The 15,712-nt window shown below is 46.2% G+C and overlaps 1 protein-coding gene across 2 annotated transcripts in view; it reads right to left on the bottom strand.

The window, feature by feature from the left end:
* Nucleotides 1-11,164: 11,164 nt before the first annotated feature.
* Nucleotides 11,165-15,712, bottom strand: part of LOC126298000 (retinol dehydrogenase 13-like) — a 180,853-nt gene continuing 176,305 nt past the window's right edge. For both annotated transcript variants that reach the window (XM_049989317.1, XM_049989316.1), the window contains one exon: nucleotides 11,165-12,005. In XM_049989317.1, coding sequence (XP_049845274.1) covers nucleotides 11,867-12,005 — 139 coding nt within the window. In that variant the 3' untranslated portion in view covers nucleotides 11,165-11,866. The remainder of the gene's footprint in view (nucleotides 12,006-15,712) is intronic.

Here is a 15,712-nt window from a genome sequence, read left to right on the forward strand (position 1 = left end):
ACGTCACAGAGTTCGTTTTTGCTCTTGGGAAATAAATCGTATCGGGGAAAAGAAGTGATCGGGTAGTTATCCTGTCGGGAGTCGTGCGTGTGAGAAAAACCAATATCTGACGCACCAAATACCATACGTCCTTTGCCGACCCGCATTCGAAACGATGTTCATCCGTGTCAATCACTGGGCATGTGGCACACAAGGGGGAATCAGCAAGGTGGATGTGATGTAGGCGGGACAGGCACAACTGTTTCCCATTAACAGTTACATACCATGCAGATTGCACGTCAGTATCAAGGGTGGTGGCATTCACTGCCTGCCACACAGCGCTCCACTTTGTATTGTGGCGTTTGCTTTCAATCACATACGGCGTCATGTTCATTTGCATGGCAGCATATATCGCCCTCCTCATCATCAACGTGTGGGTAGTAGTGCAGTGCGGATGTAGCTGAATTCAAGGAAGAATTGGCTAATGTAGAAGAAAGGTGCTGGGATGTCCGATATCATCACACGGGGTGCGAGTGAGATGGGTCGTAAGGCTTCCAGTAAGAGACTTGTGAGGCACGTCGGACTTCGTCGCCACAGTTGCAGGTGACAGCTGACGAACAGGGCCTTCGCTCTGTTCTGAACATGACAAAGGCCTAAACCTCCTCTGCTCCTCGGGAGGGTTAGGGACTCGCAACGAATCTTAAATAACATGCCCGTATTAACAAAGGATTCCAAAACCGCCAACATGCGGTGAGCCAGGGTAGGTGGTATGGGGTGTATCTGTGCAAAATGGGGGATACGTGACGCCAAATAGACGTTAGCATATCGTGTCCGTTGCGGGAGGTCTAGATGTCTCAGACGGTGGTCACTTATTCCTGCTCTCATCTGATTCAATAAACGTCTGTAGTTAAAGGCTGTTGAACGCTTCATGTCAGATGTGAAATCAATACCAAGACAGCGGATTGTGTCACTGATTCGTAGCGGTGCGACGCTCTCGTCGGGTAGGTCTCTGCCTATAGACAGAGCGTGTGATTTATGGAGATTGAGATGGCTCCCCGATGCTGCGCCGTAGGTCGCCACCCACGCCAGTGCTGCACGAACATCGTCATTATTGCGAAGAAGGAGTACCAGATCATCCGCATAGGCAGTGCAGCAAAAAGTGTGTCCACCAAGGGACATCCCAGTCAGGCGTTGTCGGAGGCCGCAGAGCAGTGGTTCCAAGACGAGGGCGTACAATATCGCTGAAAGAGGGCAGCCTTGTCGCACCGATCGCTGGATCTGTATCGGCGGCGTAAGACGGCCATTATATAACACCTTGGACGTCGCGCCGCGTAGGAGACGCATCAGTACATTAACTGTGTCGCAGTACCTCCATCAAAAGTGTGTGGTCGACTCTGTCAAAGACCTGGCTAAAGTCGAGTGAGGCCAAAACTCCTGGCAGTTGGCGAGCTTTGGCTAGCGCGATCATATCTCTATATCGGCACAATGCAGTGCGAATATTATGGTCACCACCTAACGATGCCTGGTCCTGTGACACAACACATCGTACTGATCGCTTTAGGCTTGCCGCCAGAAGCCGGGTGAAAATCTTCAAGTCACTGTTGAGTAAGGTCAAGGGCCGATAGTCACTGATCCTGGATCCGCCTCGTGGTTTGTGTATGGGCACAATCAGTCCTTCTAGGAAGGCCCCAGGTATCTGCGTCGTGGGAGACATAAGATCGCGGCAAATATCAGTCCACGCTGGTGCCAGCAATTGTTGATACGTCCGTAAAATTCCAGAGGTAGGCCATCAGGTCCCGGGGACTTATGAGCAGCCCCAGCCTGTATTGCTTCAATGATTTCCTCTCCCGTTACATCTGCAGTCAAATCCGCCGCCGCTGTCGGAGAGATCGAGCCACAAGTGAGTTGAGAGACTTCGGCGATCACCTCTGGGGGATGTCGATGTTCCGAGTACAGCCTAGTGTAGTGAGCATGAAGGGCGTTTGCTATGTCGCGCTGGGTATCAATGCGTCGTCCGTCTTCCGCCATGATAGCTTGGATCAGTGTCCTGCGTCGGCGCCGTCGTTCTGCAATGACGTGGTACATAGACGGTTCCTCCTGGGCTACTCTGTCTTGAGTGCGCGCTCTGACGATCGCACCCTCAAGGTGGCAACGTGTTAATCTGATGATCTGTGCCTTGGCACGGTTCACCGTCACCTGCCGTGCAGGTGAGTACAGCAGTGTTGTACATTCCCTTAAGAAGCTGTAGTAAAAGTCCATGGTATGCCTCTTCCATGTTGCAACATCTCGGCCGTAGCCTATCAAGGTCTTCCGGAGGGCTGGTTTGGCGCAGAGTAACCACCACGACAGTGTAGACCGGTAGGTGCCACGCCGGCGGCTACAAGAGCTCCACGTGTTCTCCATAAGGCGGCGGCATTCCTGAGAAGCTAGGTGGGAGACGTTCAACTTCCAAGGACCACGGCTGTGCCATATCTTCTGGCGGCCGAGGATAACAGCGCAGATGTAGGCCTCGTGGTCAGAAAAAGTTGTGGGCCAAACTTCGGCAGCTCTTGTCCCCACATCTATGGAGCGCGAGATGTAAATCCGGTCGATGCGGCTGGAGGATTGGCTGGTGTAGTGAGTAAATCCGGGCCGATCGCCACAAACATGTTCCCACGAGTCCACCAATTGAAGATTATTTATAATTGTCGTAAGTTCTGCGCAGGGAGAATGATGTGGTAACTGATCCTTAGGTGCTTGGCTACAATTGAAGTCCCCTCACATTATCAAGGCGGCCGGCCGCGGTGGTCTCGCGGTTCTAGGCGCGCAGTCAGGAACCGTGCGACTGCTACGGTCGCAGGTTCGAATCCTGCCTCGGGCATGGATGTTTGTGATGTCCTTAGGTTAGTTAGGTTTAATTAGTTCTAAGTTCTAGGGGACTGATGACCACGGCAGTTGAGTCCCATAGTGCTCAGAGCCATTTGAACCATTTGAACATTATCAAGGCGTCCTGACGGCCCATAAAGACGGGCGTGATTGTATGAGCAGAAAAGGTGGATCGTTCGCGACGCCGACCAGATCCTGACGGTGCATTGATGTTAATAAGTTTGACTCCTTGGATAGTAAGAGCCATGCCTCTGGCGTCAGGGAGATACTCGACGTCTTCTGCGGATATACCTTCGCGGAGGAGGATCGCCACACCACTGCCATTGGCAGACGCATGTGAGACCCAAGTCTGGTAGCCATAGGGTCCCTTGAAGTCGGCGACATACACCTCTTGAAGGAGCGCAATGTCGATGTCTGCTGTGTTGAGTAGATCCTGTAGCATCGCTAGTTTATGTCGGGCACGTATGTTGTTGATGTTAATCGTCGCTAGACGGTACGTTTGGTCATCCAGGTAGGCAACTGTGTTGTGTAGAAGGCCAGGTGTGGGCGGCAGGGGCGGCCCCACAGAGGCTGACGATACAGCCGTAGTCACTGTTGTTGGCTGGTGCTGGGTACAGCCGAGGGAGCATCTCTGCCTTCGGCATCCTCCTGGTGCTGTGGCTCATCCTCGACATCATCCGCCCAAGAACCAGATGCAGCAATTGGTAACTGTTGATTAGTGCTGTCAGTAGAGCGCTTGCGCGTATGTTCAGCAGCAGAAGTGATGTTGTCAGACCGAGGCTCAGAAATTGTATCCTCCGTAGCATCGTGATGGGAAGGGTGAGTTGTGGTGGTAGAGTCCTGAGTGTCGTCCGACGCCGGATATTCGTCTGGGTCACACATCCGAAGCAGACAATCATCGGATGGCGTATGGCGCCGTTTCTTGCGTTTTCGAGGGGACCGTTGTTTCCGGACATGTTGTTCTGTGTCAGAGTGCGGGCGACAATCATCTGATGCGGTTTCCAGTGGTAGGAAGGCAGAGGTCGGGACAATTTTAGTTTCGACTTCCATCTTATCTTTAGGCTCGTCTTGGTGGCACAATTGATCACCGTCTTGAGGCAAGTCTGCCGAAGACGCCGTAGAGGGGGATATGCTGTCCGCCGCACTATCATCGACCACTGACTGCAATATGGTGTTACGATCCTGGGCAGGAACAGCTGTTGCGGTTGCAGCCGCTGCATACGTGATGGGGAGTGAAGTAGGCGTCGCCGGGGATGGAACTTCACCAACCGGTGTCTGAGTCAGTCGGCGTTGAATGCAGGCCGATCGGACATGTCCTTCCTGGCCACAGCCGGTGCAAGTACGCGGTTGTCCGTCGTACATGACAATGGCTCTGCATCCGCCAATTACTAGATGGGATGGCACATGCTTCGTCAGTTCAATCTTAATTTGTCTCACTCCGTTTAAGACGGGGTACGTCTCAAACGTTTGCCATTTTTCGGCCAAGTGGCTTAGCACGTTGCCGTACGGTTTGAAAGCTGTCATCACAACATCTGGCGGGACTTCGAATGGCAGCTCGAAGACCCACAGAGTGCGAAGGCCTAATCCAGCGTGGTCGATCGTGACAGTTCCTATGTGACCATCAGAATGCTTAAATTTAAGTCCATGAGCGTGTCGGAACACAACATCAGTGCACGCCTTTTCATTGATCATTTTTATGTAGACGACACTTTGTGTTATAGGAAAGTGGATCACAATGATGTCTTGAGGTGCAATATGAAGTTCTTCTCGGATGAAACGTTCAATGTCAAGTGCTCGAGGTCTTGCGTAGTCCACTTGAAATGTGATCTTAATTGCCGGCCGGTGTGGCCGTGCGGTTATAGGCGCGTCAGTCAGTAACCGCGTGACCGCTGCGGTTGCAGGTTAGAATTTTGCCCCGGGCATGGATGTGTGTAATGACCTTAGGTTAGTTAGGTTTAAGTAATTCTAAGTAGTTCTAAGTTCTAGGGGACTGATGACCACAGATGTTGAATCCCATAGTGCTTAGAGCCATTTTTTTGTGATCTTAATTGTGGACTTGCGGTACGAGTGCGCCATGGCACTACCGAGACACGGACGCGTGACACTCGCCGCAGCGGAAGGTAAACAGTAAACGCTCGCGCGCGGTGCGCTAACAGGGGGACACAGGCACGGCGACCTTGCCCCACCGCTGCTCAACAGCAGACTGGGTAGACCACCGCGGCCGGCATCTTTCACCGCGCGTGTTAAGCAGAAGGTACGGCGCAACCAGATCGTCGTGAGAAATACCTGCCCGGAAATTCATGGTAAGTCTCTGTTGTCGGAACACAGATGAGGCTTTTGTGAATGGTGAATATTTCTTCCCTTGTGAAGGCAGTATCGTCAGTAAACAAAATACGCGTTGAGAACGGAAGGAAGTTTGGCTCTGGGCACCATGGGACTTAACATCTGAGGTCATCAGTCCCCTATAACTTGGAACTACTTAAACCTAAGTAACCTAAGGACGTTACACACATCCGTGCCTGAGGCAGGATTCGAACCTACGACCGTAGCAGTCGCGCGGTTCCAGACTGAAGCGCCTAGAACCGCACTGCCGCCGCGGACGGCGCAAGGAAGTTTACAGTTTGGTATAATACCTTTGTTAGGGTTTTACACGCTGGGAAAATTCATCAGCCTATAGGTCATGTAACTTCTGATACTTGAATGGATGCATACCCGTCCGTTGCAGAACGTTGCACTCACTGGCGTTAGAGGTATTTCGTTCCTTGGCTTTGGAACCTGTGCTTGTGTTGGACCTGACCTTATTTCGCTGTAATACAACTTTCTCAAACTGAACAGTTCGCATACTATGAAATCTGCCAACTTCTCGTCAGTCTTGTGTAAGGCGCCCTGTTTCACGAAGATGATCATCTAATCTTTCAAAGGTCACATGATTTGGTAACCGGCTCCCTGGAAATAGTTCTGCATACAGGCGCTATGCTGCTCGTCTGTTGCATCGTGTCTCGTCATAAATGAGATGCATGTAAGCTACATCACCTGGCTAGCACTCTGGATATGCATTCGGGAGGACTGCGGTTCAAACCCGAGTCCAGCCATCCAGATTTACGTTTTCTGTGATTTCCCTAAATCGGTTAATGCAAATGCCGGTATAGTTCCATTGAAAGGGCAAAGGGCACGGCCGATCTCCTCCGTCTTTCCCTACTCCGAGCTTGTGCTCCGTCTCTAATGACCTCGTTGTCGACTGGACGTTAAACACTAGTTTCCTCCTCCTCCTCCTTCTCTTCCTCTCACTAAGCTAACTCGTTTAGAGTCTACTTAGTCATCAAGAACCTGTAAATGTCAGTAGAAATTTTCATGTAAACACAACATTACATACTGAATAATAATGTAATTGTTTATGCTGGGTCGTGGACGCTGCTAGCAGAAATTGAAACTTATCCTTCATAGTAGTAAGATGTGACAGTGTTGCTGATCCGATTCTAGTGTCAACGTGTTGCATACTAAGAAATCAGAACAACTGTGAACTTCGGCTTAAGGGAAGTCCAATGTCAGACCTTTCACGAACCTACGGGACCCTCAGTGTCTGCGAAACTTGTGTCTCATAATAGATGTGTTTCTTTTTATCTCCTCTAATAACTTCACAAATTTATGTACTTAGTTTTTGTACACCCTGTATGTCCCTTCCTTGAATGCTGTAGCCTGAGAACGGAGATTCAGACAGTCTACGCGAATAAAGATTTTAGACCTCTCACAGGTGCTATTCCACTTCTGTGGTTCCTGCTCTAAAGTACCGGGTGATCAAAAGGTCAGTATAAATTTGAAAACTGAATAAATCACGGAATAATGTAGATAGGGAGGTACAAATTGACACACATGCATGGAATGACATAGGGTTTTATTAGAACCAAAATAATACAAAAGTTCAAAAAATGTCCGACAGATGGCGCTTCATCAGATCAGAATAGCAATAATTAACATAACAAAGTAAGACAAAGCAAAGATGATGTTCTTTACAGGAAATGCTCAATATGTCCACCATCATTCCTCAACAATAGCTGTAATCGAGAAATAATGTTGTGAACAGCACTGTAAGGCATGTCCGGAGTTATGGCGAGGCATTGGAGTCGGATGTTGTCTTTCAGCATCCCTAGAGATGTCTGTCGATCACGATACACTTGCGACTTCAGGTAACCCCAAAGCCAATAATGGCACGGACTGAGGTGTGGGGACCTGGGAGGCCAAGCATGACGAAAGTGGCGGCTGAGCACACGATCATCACCAAACGACGCGCGCAAGAGATCTTTCACGCGTCTAGCAATATGAGCTGGTTCTAGTAAAACCCCATGTCATTCCAAGAATATGTGTCAATTTTTACCTCTCTATCTACATTATTCCGAGGTTTGTTATGTTTTCAAATTTATACTGACTTTTTGATCATCCGGTAGTTTGCAGGAGTCTTTTAGCAAAGCAGTAACACGCCGATGACAAAGTCTTAAGCGGAGCGATTTTCTCAACAAATCACCGTGAGTCAGGCCAATAGCACTAGCAGTGATTTCCATCGGGAAAGAATTTAAAAAATCCGTCAGTGACAGGTTTTCTGCTCGCAATTAAAGGAAGATGGATTTTTCATTCACACATTCGCCGTAAGGTACGAGTAAGTGCATTTCCTTATAGCATTTATTACGTAACTTATTTTTTAGCCATTTTATGTTAGTTATTTGCAGATTTGCTGTCCTGCTTCCAGTGAACTGCTTCAAAAATTCAACAAAATGGTTGCTGAAATCCAAGAGCGGTTAATGATTTAAAGGTATTCCGAAAACATAACATGAGCATGAAGAAAGATGAAGCACGTGCTTAGTAATAACCTGACTGTTCATTTTGCTCCATCTGTATTTTTTTCTTTATTTTACACACGTCTGTCTTCAATTCGTTGACATAGTCTTTTATTTTGTCACGTGATTATTCCGTACTTTTTTCTTACAACAATTAAATATTTGCTTACAATGCATGTATTTGTGCCATAAGAATAATAAACAGACCGGTAAGAAAATTTTGTTTTCTTCTTGATTTTATTTATGCTAGGAGAAAATTACAGTGGACATAATAACAGATGTGATTACAACAAAAGATAACTTTTTCTTTCCAGTGACACAGAAAACTCTAAATAAAACGTCATTTTGATATTTACACTATGTGCAACACAATATCATACATATTTATACACTTTATTAAATAGGAGTGCAGCTGTTGTATGACTGTACACGAAAGTCCGACTCTGGTAAATAGCACATTATAGTTCTTCATATACATTGTTTGATATTCTAGAAAGATATACTGTAAAAACTGCTTACAAATGAAAGAAATGAAAATTCAATTTCTGTAACTGAATTCCGAAACAAAAGGGTATGTTCATCAAATGGAAATGAAAATTGGTATCTTTCTCTTGTAGGAAATGCTGATACTGCAGGTTAACAAATACCAAACCATTTCTCTCACAGATAACTATCGTTCAGCAACTGTTGCGAAAAAATGCATTTAATGCACCTACAATGTCTTTGCCAACTTACATCACTTAATACACTGGCGTTTATTCAACTTCTAACGATTCATTAGTTCCTTTTTGTTTAAATTTCTGTTCTTTTTAAACTACACCAAATATGCATTAATTATTATAAAACACTGCAGGAAATAAATTTAGTGCGGACCAGTAGCTTGCGGTGTCGCGTACTTTGACGAGTAAACAATAACGAGAAGTCAGTGAAAGATGGAAATATAAATTACTCAACAATATGTTTGCATATCCTCATTTGTCACACATATTGATTAGTGAAATGCTTTGTTACAGAGTCGGAGCACTAAGAATCAGGTCATCACGAGAAAGTGTTCTAAATGGAGAAGTAACAGAGACGATAAGGACTATTCTGCATGTGCAAACAACCATGAGTGTTTGTTTTAAGTTTAATACCTCATATGAAACTTAGCTTAAGTCTAGCAGCTTTTCTGTGTTTGTAAAAAGACATTCATGACATCACACATAAGGTAATCACAGAAAAGGAGATTATACTGTGCATGGGCGCAGTTTATGATAGTTACTTCGGTCCATTACCATTTTTGCTCACTATATGTACGTGCGTGAAGGCCGTCTTGCATTCTGGAATGTATAGTATAATACACACAAACACACACAACACACACACAAACATTCACAGAGGGCGAGAGAGAGAGAGAGAGAGAGAGAGAGAGAGAGAGAGAGAGAGAGGTGAAGCTGGAGACAAATGGAGAGCGCAGATTCGTAGTTAAAAACGTTACTATAAAAAGGTGGCCAAGAGCAGTTTTATGTACAGAACAATAATATTTACAGTAAGCGTTAACTAGAGGGACTCATCTTAATTAGTAAAGCAGAATTACGAATCTTGGACCTGGTTGATTTTAAAAATGTTGATATAAGAGGTAACATATTATATAGCATAATTTCATTATTAGTGGCTAGCGTTGCTGCCTCTGGATCACGGGGTCCCAGGTTCGATTCCCAGCCGGGCTGCGGATTTTCTCTGCCTGGGGACTGGGTGTTTGTGTTGTTCTCATCATGTCATCATCATCATTCGTGACTGTGGCTAGATTGGACTGTCTAAAAATTGCGACTTTGCACGGGCGCTGACGACCGCGCAGATGAGCGCTCCACAAACCAAACATCATCATGACATTATTAATTTTTTCTCTATTTGGGAAATGCATGCTTCATACATATATACGTTTTTTATTCTTTTCTTTATGGTACACATATCGCAAGCGTAACTTTGGAATAACTGACAGAAAATAAAATGTATGTCGATAGCCAACAATAATGTACCTACTGGGCAAACAGATAAGGCTGGACATAAGTTACTGTTAATACAAACGACGAGGAACTACATGAATTCATGAAATGATGGTTAAGACCACTAGTGGCAAATTTCTACGGCGAGACTCATATTGAAGGTTGTCGATAGCTAAAATGAATCCCGTTAAGTTGCAGGAAATTTTGTTGTGTAGTGCCTTAAGAATGTAGAGTTAAAACAAACAGTAAAAGTCTTTACTTGTACGAGTAGTAGCGTCTTCTGAAAACTCATGTCCCAAACAATTTCTGAACCGACCTCGTATTTGGCACTTGCATCTGCTTGACGAATTGGTATTCGTAGGATAGTCATTTGTCAGCGTGACGTGAATGTTTTGTTTAATAAACATTCTCGCTCATTTCGCACATTGATGACATCGTTTGCTCGTCTAATGATTAAATCCACAATCTGAACGCCAAGAGTCTTTTCTCTTCAGCGCAGAGGTGCTGGTGGAGAGGTCACGTAATCGCTAGAGCAATTCTGACTGTATGAAAGATCGTTACTTACGTGAGTCATGGTTGAGTTCATATATGAAACTTATCGTGTAAGTAAAGATTCTCTGTGTACAGTATTAGACACTCCCTTTTTATTAGAAACAGGTATATACAGTTAAGCAACATCGCTCGATCTTTGTAGTATACGCAAATAGTAGGTGACGATTAATCTGATGTAAAAATGTAGGTCGATTAATATCTTTATTGACTCGCTATACGCTATTACCTAATAGGAAAGCCGGCCGGGGTAGCCGTGCGGTTCTAGGCGCCACAGTCTGGAACCGCGTGACCGCTACGGTTGCAGGTTCGAATCCTGCCTCGGGCATGGATGTGTGTGATGTCCTCAGGTTAGTTGGGTTTGAGTAGTTCTGAGTTCTAGGGGACTGATGACCTTAGAAGTTAAGTCCCACAGTGCTCAGAGCCATTTGAACCGTTTTTGAACCTAATAGGAATGGGAGGGAGAGAGTGGGAGGGAGGGAGGGAGGGAGGGATGGAGGGAGGGAGAAAGAGAGAAAGTGAGAGAGAGAGAGAGAGAAAGAGAGAGAGAGAGAGTGAGAGAGAGAGACTTTTTCATAAGAAAGAGTATACAGTTTGTAAGTAGGCTGTTTAGGTTTTTATGTTGGTAACACCACGTAGCGCTCTATATGAAAATCACTGGATGTGCTGTGTGCAGTCAGTGGCTGGTTGGAATTGTTGTAATATTCGCTGTTGTAGCGTTGGGCAGTTGGCTGTTAACAGCGCGTAGTGTTGCGCAGTTGGAGGTGAGACGCCAGCAGTGGTGGATGTGGGGAGAGAGATGGCGGTGTTTTGAGAGCGGATGATCTGGACGTGTGTCCATCAGAGACAGTAAATTTGTAAGACTGGTTGTCATGAACTGATATATATATATATATATATATATATATATATATATATATATATATATATATATATATATATATAATGAGTTTTGAACACTGTTAAGGTGAATACATCGTTTGTTCTTTATCAAACTCTTTCATTTGCTAACTATGCCTATCAGTAGTTAGCTGGCAGTATTGGCGCTCGCTGTATTGCAGTAGTTTGAGTAAAGAAGATTTTTGTGAGGTAAGTGATTCATGAAAGGTATAGATTAATGTTAATCAGGGCCATTCTTTTGTAGGGATTAATGAAAGTCAGATTGCGTTGCTCTAAAAATATTGTGTGTCAGTTTAGTGTTCATCAGAATAGGTAAAGAGCGAAATGTCTGAGTACTTTCAGTCTCGCTCAGCTGTTTGAAAATTAAATAGCGTAAGAGTTTTATCATCACAGTCATACATAAATTTTTCTAAGGGGACGTTTCAAGTTTATACTGGAGGCATAGAGAAGTGTCGGCTTTCTGTTCCTGACACCCACCTACACACACACATGCGCGCGTTTTCTCCACATTTCCTCGACCATGTATGCACAACCTTTGGACTGTTTATCCTTTACCGTACAATACTGTTTATCGTCGGCTTACGGATGAGTTCCGATTTGGGGTACTAAATTGTGTGCTCTTACTCCTTTATCTCGTGACAGAGGAAGTTCCTTCATCCCGAAAGCTAGAAGGAGGACGGACTTCCGCTTGTTTGCCGACGTTACGTCACTAGCTGTGTGACGGTGTGAGAGCTGAGTAAGAGTGAGTTGCAGAAGCGTTCAGAAGGGCTGCGAGCCGTCGGGGGCGGTGCATGGGTCCCAGTCCTTGAGGCCGACGAGTCGCGCACTTTCCTCCCACAGGCGACGCGCGGTCTCCCCGTCCCGAGCCCGCCGCGACGGCATCGTCCGTTGGCAGTCGCTGTAAAAAACTCATCTCGTCAACACTCAGCTGGACACATACATACTCAGAATACCTCAATTAACACTGAGGTGACACGCGTCATGAGGGAGCAATATACACATACAGGGTGAAAAGTATTTAAACCGACAAACTCTGGGAGGTTGTAGGGGACATTAAAACAAATATTTTTCCTGTTGTGTACATAGTTCAGCGTAGTCAGCGCGTACACAACTTTCCCACTAGAGCGCGCCCCGCTAAGCACAACAGCGCAGGCGCAGCGCTCGTCCATCTCCGCACTACAAGATGGCGCTGCCTTAGAGACAGACCAAATTCTGCTTCCGCCGATCCATGTATTAATATGTAACGCAGTCTATGAGATTGCTGCTAACATAGAACCTTTTCTCCTTGCAGATCACACTCGCGCAGTGATATCTGAACACGCGAGGTTTTATAACGAGTGTACAGACCTCCGATCAGTCAGTGTGCATTTCTCTGCATTAGTCTGTACCAGTCTGCATTTGTCTGTACCAATCTATAGTCAAGTTTCAGTCTGCGCCTAATAAGATTATCATATTCCTGTACATAGCCATGAAGATAAATGAATAGGCACTTTGTCAAGTATCAGAGATATGTGAGAATAAGATTAACGTAACAAGACCAAAGGAACTTCAGATTGTCAATTGTAAATAGCATCCAGAATCAAGTTACGTAATCTTTATACTTGTTATTATTTTAATAAAGGTGTGTGGAAATGAATCAAGTTCTGTTTAAAGTTGGTCACCGTCAATCTGCTACTCTAAGCGTGCAAGTGTCATTTCTATCGTCTGACCAATGGCAGAAGATAAACACGCCACAATAAGACCACGAGACATATTGCTGACACTCGCCTACTTCGTTAGAGCTACTAGTCAAATAATCTGATGGTGTGTGTACCGAAGGTCTTACAGTACGCACACCACAGTACCTCTGCCAATCCACGTTTCGGGGAACTGTTGGTCCAGGAATCGACGCACATGACGACTGAAAAGTGCCGGCGCCCCGTCATGGTGGAACCACATGCGTTATCTTGTAGGGAGTGGGACATCTTCCAGCAATTCTGGCAATGCTCTGGCGAGAAACTTGTAATAGTGCCTGCCATTTAATGGCCTAGGTAGCAGATACGGCCCCATTAACCAGTCCCGAACAACACCGACCCACACATTAACGAAGAACCGCTCTTGATGAGCGCTAGTAACTGCGGCATGTGGGTTATCCTCACTCCAAACATGCGAATTGTGCATGTTGAAGAGTCCATCACCCCCGAACGTTGCTTCATCGGTAAACAACACAGAGGATTGGAAATGTAGGATGCATTTCACACTGTTCCAGGTACCACTGCGAAAACTGTGCTCTGGGTGGATAATCAACTGGTTCCAGGTTGTGGACATGCTGTAAGTGAAATGGACGTAACAATTGCTCTCGAAGGACTGTTCTTACATTCGTCTGATTCGTTCCCATGTTACGTGCAATTGCACGAGTGCTGATTGAAGGATCCCACTCCACATGCTGCAAAACAGCTTCCTCAAATTGCAGCGTTCTTACCGTGCGACGGCGTCCCTGTCCAGGTAATCTGCTAAATGACCCGGTCTCACGCAGACGTTGGTACACAGCAGCAATGGTCGTATGATGCGGGATACGGCGATTAGGATATTGTTGTTGATAAACCCGCTGTGCAGCTCGTCCGTTGTGGTGTGTTACGTAGTACGCACCAACCATATCAGTGTACTCACTCCAGGTGTATCGCTCCATTAGTAAACAGAGACAATGCACTACTACACTGGTGGACAGCAGTTGCCTACAACTGAAGAACGTAATACGCCTTCTACCGGTTTAAATAAGCCTCATAGGAAAAAATGACATTAGGGAAAAATATTTGTTTTGATGTCCCCTACAACCTCCCAGAGTTTGTCGGTTTAAATACTTTTCACCCTGTATACAGACGGTGGTAGCATCACGTACGCGAGGCACAAAAGGGCAGAGAATTGGCGGAGCAGTTATTTGTACTCAGGTTATTCGCGTGAAAAAGTTTCCGCCGTGATTACAGCCGCACGACACGAATTAACAGAATATAAACGCGAAATACACTGAAGAGCCAAATAAACTGTTACACCTGCCTAATATCGTGTAGGGTCCCCGCGAGCACGCAGAAGTGCCGCAACACGACGTTGCATGGACTCGACTAATGTCTGAAGTAGTGCTGGAGGGAACTGACACCATCAATCGTCCATAAATCCGTAAGAGTACCAGGGGGTGGAGATCTCTTCTGAACAGCACGTTGCAAGGCATCCCAGATGTGCTCAATAATTTTCATGTATGCAGAGTTTGGTGGTCTGCGAAAGCGTTTCAACTCAGAAGAGTGTTTCTGGAGCCACTCTGTAGCAATTCTGGACGGTTGGGGTGTCGCATTGTCCTGCTGGGATCGCCCAAGTCCGTCGGAATGCACAATGGAGATGAATGGATGCAGGTGATAGGACAGGATGTTGACGTACGTGTCGTCACCTGTCTGTGTCGTATCTAGACGTATCAGGGGACCCATATCACTCCAACTGCACACATCCCACACCATTACATAGCCTTCACCAGCTTGAACAGTTCCCTGCTGACATGCAAGATCCATGGATTCATGAGGTTGTCGCCATACCCCTACAAGTCCATCTCCTCGATACAATTTGAAACGAGACTCGTCCGACGTGGGAACATGTTTCCAGTCATCAACAGTCCAATGTCGGCGGTGACGTGCAGACATCAAGGGTACACGAGCGGACCTTCGGCTCCGAAAGCCTGTATCGATGATGTTTCGTTGAATGGTTCGCACGCTGGCACTTCTTGATGGCCCAGCATTGAAATATGCGTCAATTTGCGGAAGGGTTGCTCTTTTGTCACGTTGAACGGTTTTCTTCAGTCGTCGCTGGTCCCGTTCTTACAGTATCTTTTTCCGACCGCAGTGGTGTCGGAGATTTGATGTTTTACCGGATTCCTGATATTAGCGGTAACTCGTGAAATGATCGTACGGCAAAATCCCCACTTCATCGCTACCTCGAAGATGCTTTGTTCCATCGCTCGTGCGCCGACTATAACACCACGTTCAAACTCACTTAAATCTTGATAACCTGCCATTGTGCCAGCAGTAACCGACCTAACAACTGCGCCAGACAATTGTTGCCTTATATAGGCGTTGCCGACCGCAGAGCCGTATTCTGTCTGTTTACATATCTCTGCGTTTGAATACCCGTGCCTATACTAGTTTCTTTGGTGCTTCAGTGTAGTGATTGGAGCTATAAGCGTGGGACATTACATTTTGTAAATCATTAGGGAATTCAATATTCCGAGATCCACAGTCTCAAGAGAGTGCCCAGAACATAAAATTTCAGGAGTTGCTTCTCACCACGGACAACGCAGCGGCCTACGGCCTTCACTGAACGACCGAGTGCAGCGGGGTTTGCATTGAGTTGTCAGTGCTAACAGACAATCAACACTGTGTGAAGTAACCGCAGAAATCAATGTGGGACTTACGACGAACGTATCCGGTAGGACAGCGCAGCGAAATTTGACGTTAATGCCAGGTGATGACCAATGCGAGAGCCTTTGCTAACAGCACGACGTCGCCTGTCCTGGGCTCCTGACCATCTGGCTGGACCCTAAATAGCTGGAAAACCGTGTCCTGGTAAGATGAGTCCCAATTTCAG

The sequence above is a fragment of the Schistocerca gregaria genome, chromosome X (assembly GCF_023897955.1).
Source record: "Schistocerca gregaria isolate iqSchGreg1 chromosome X, iqSchGreg1.2, whole genome shotgun sequence".
NCBI lineage: Eukaryota > Metazoa > Arthropoda > Insecta > Orthoptera > Acrididae > Schistocerca > Schistocerca gregaria.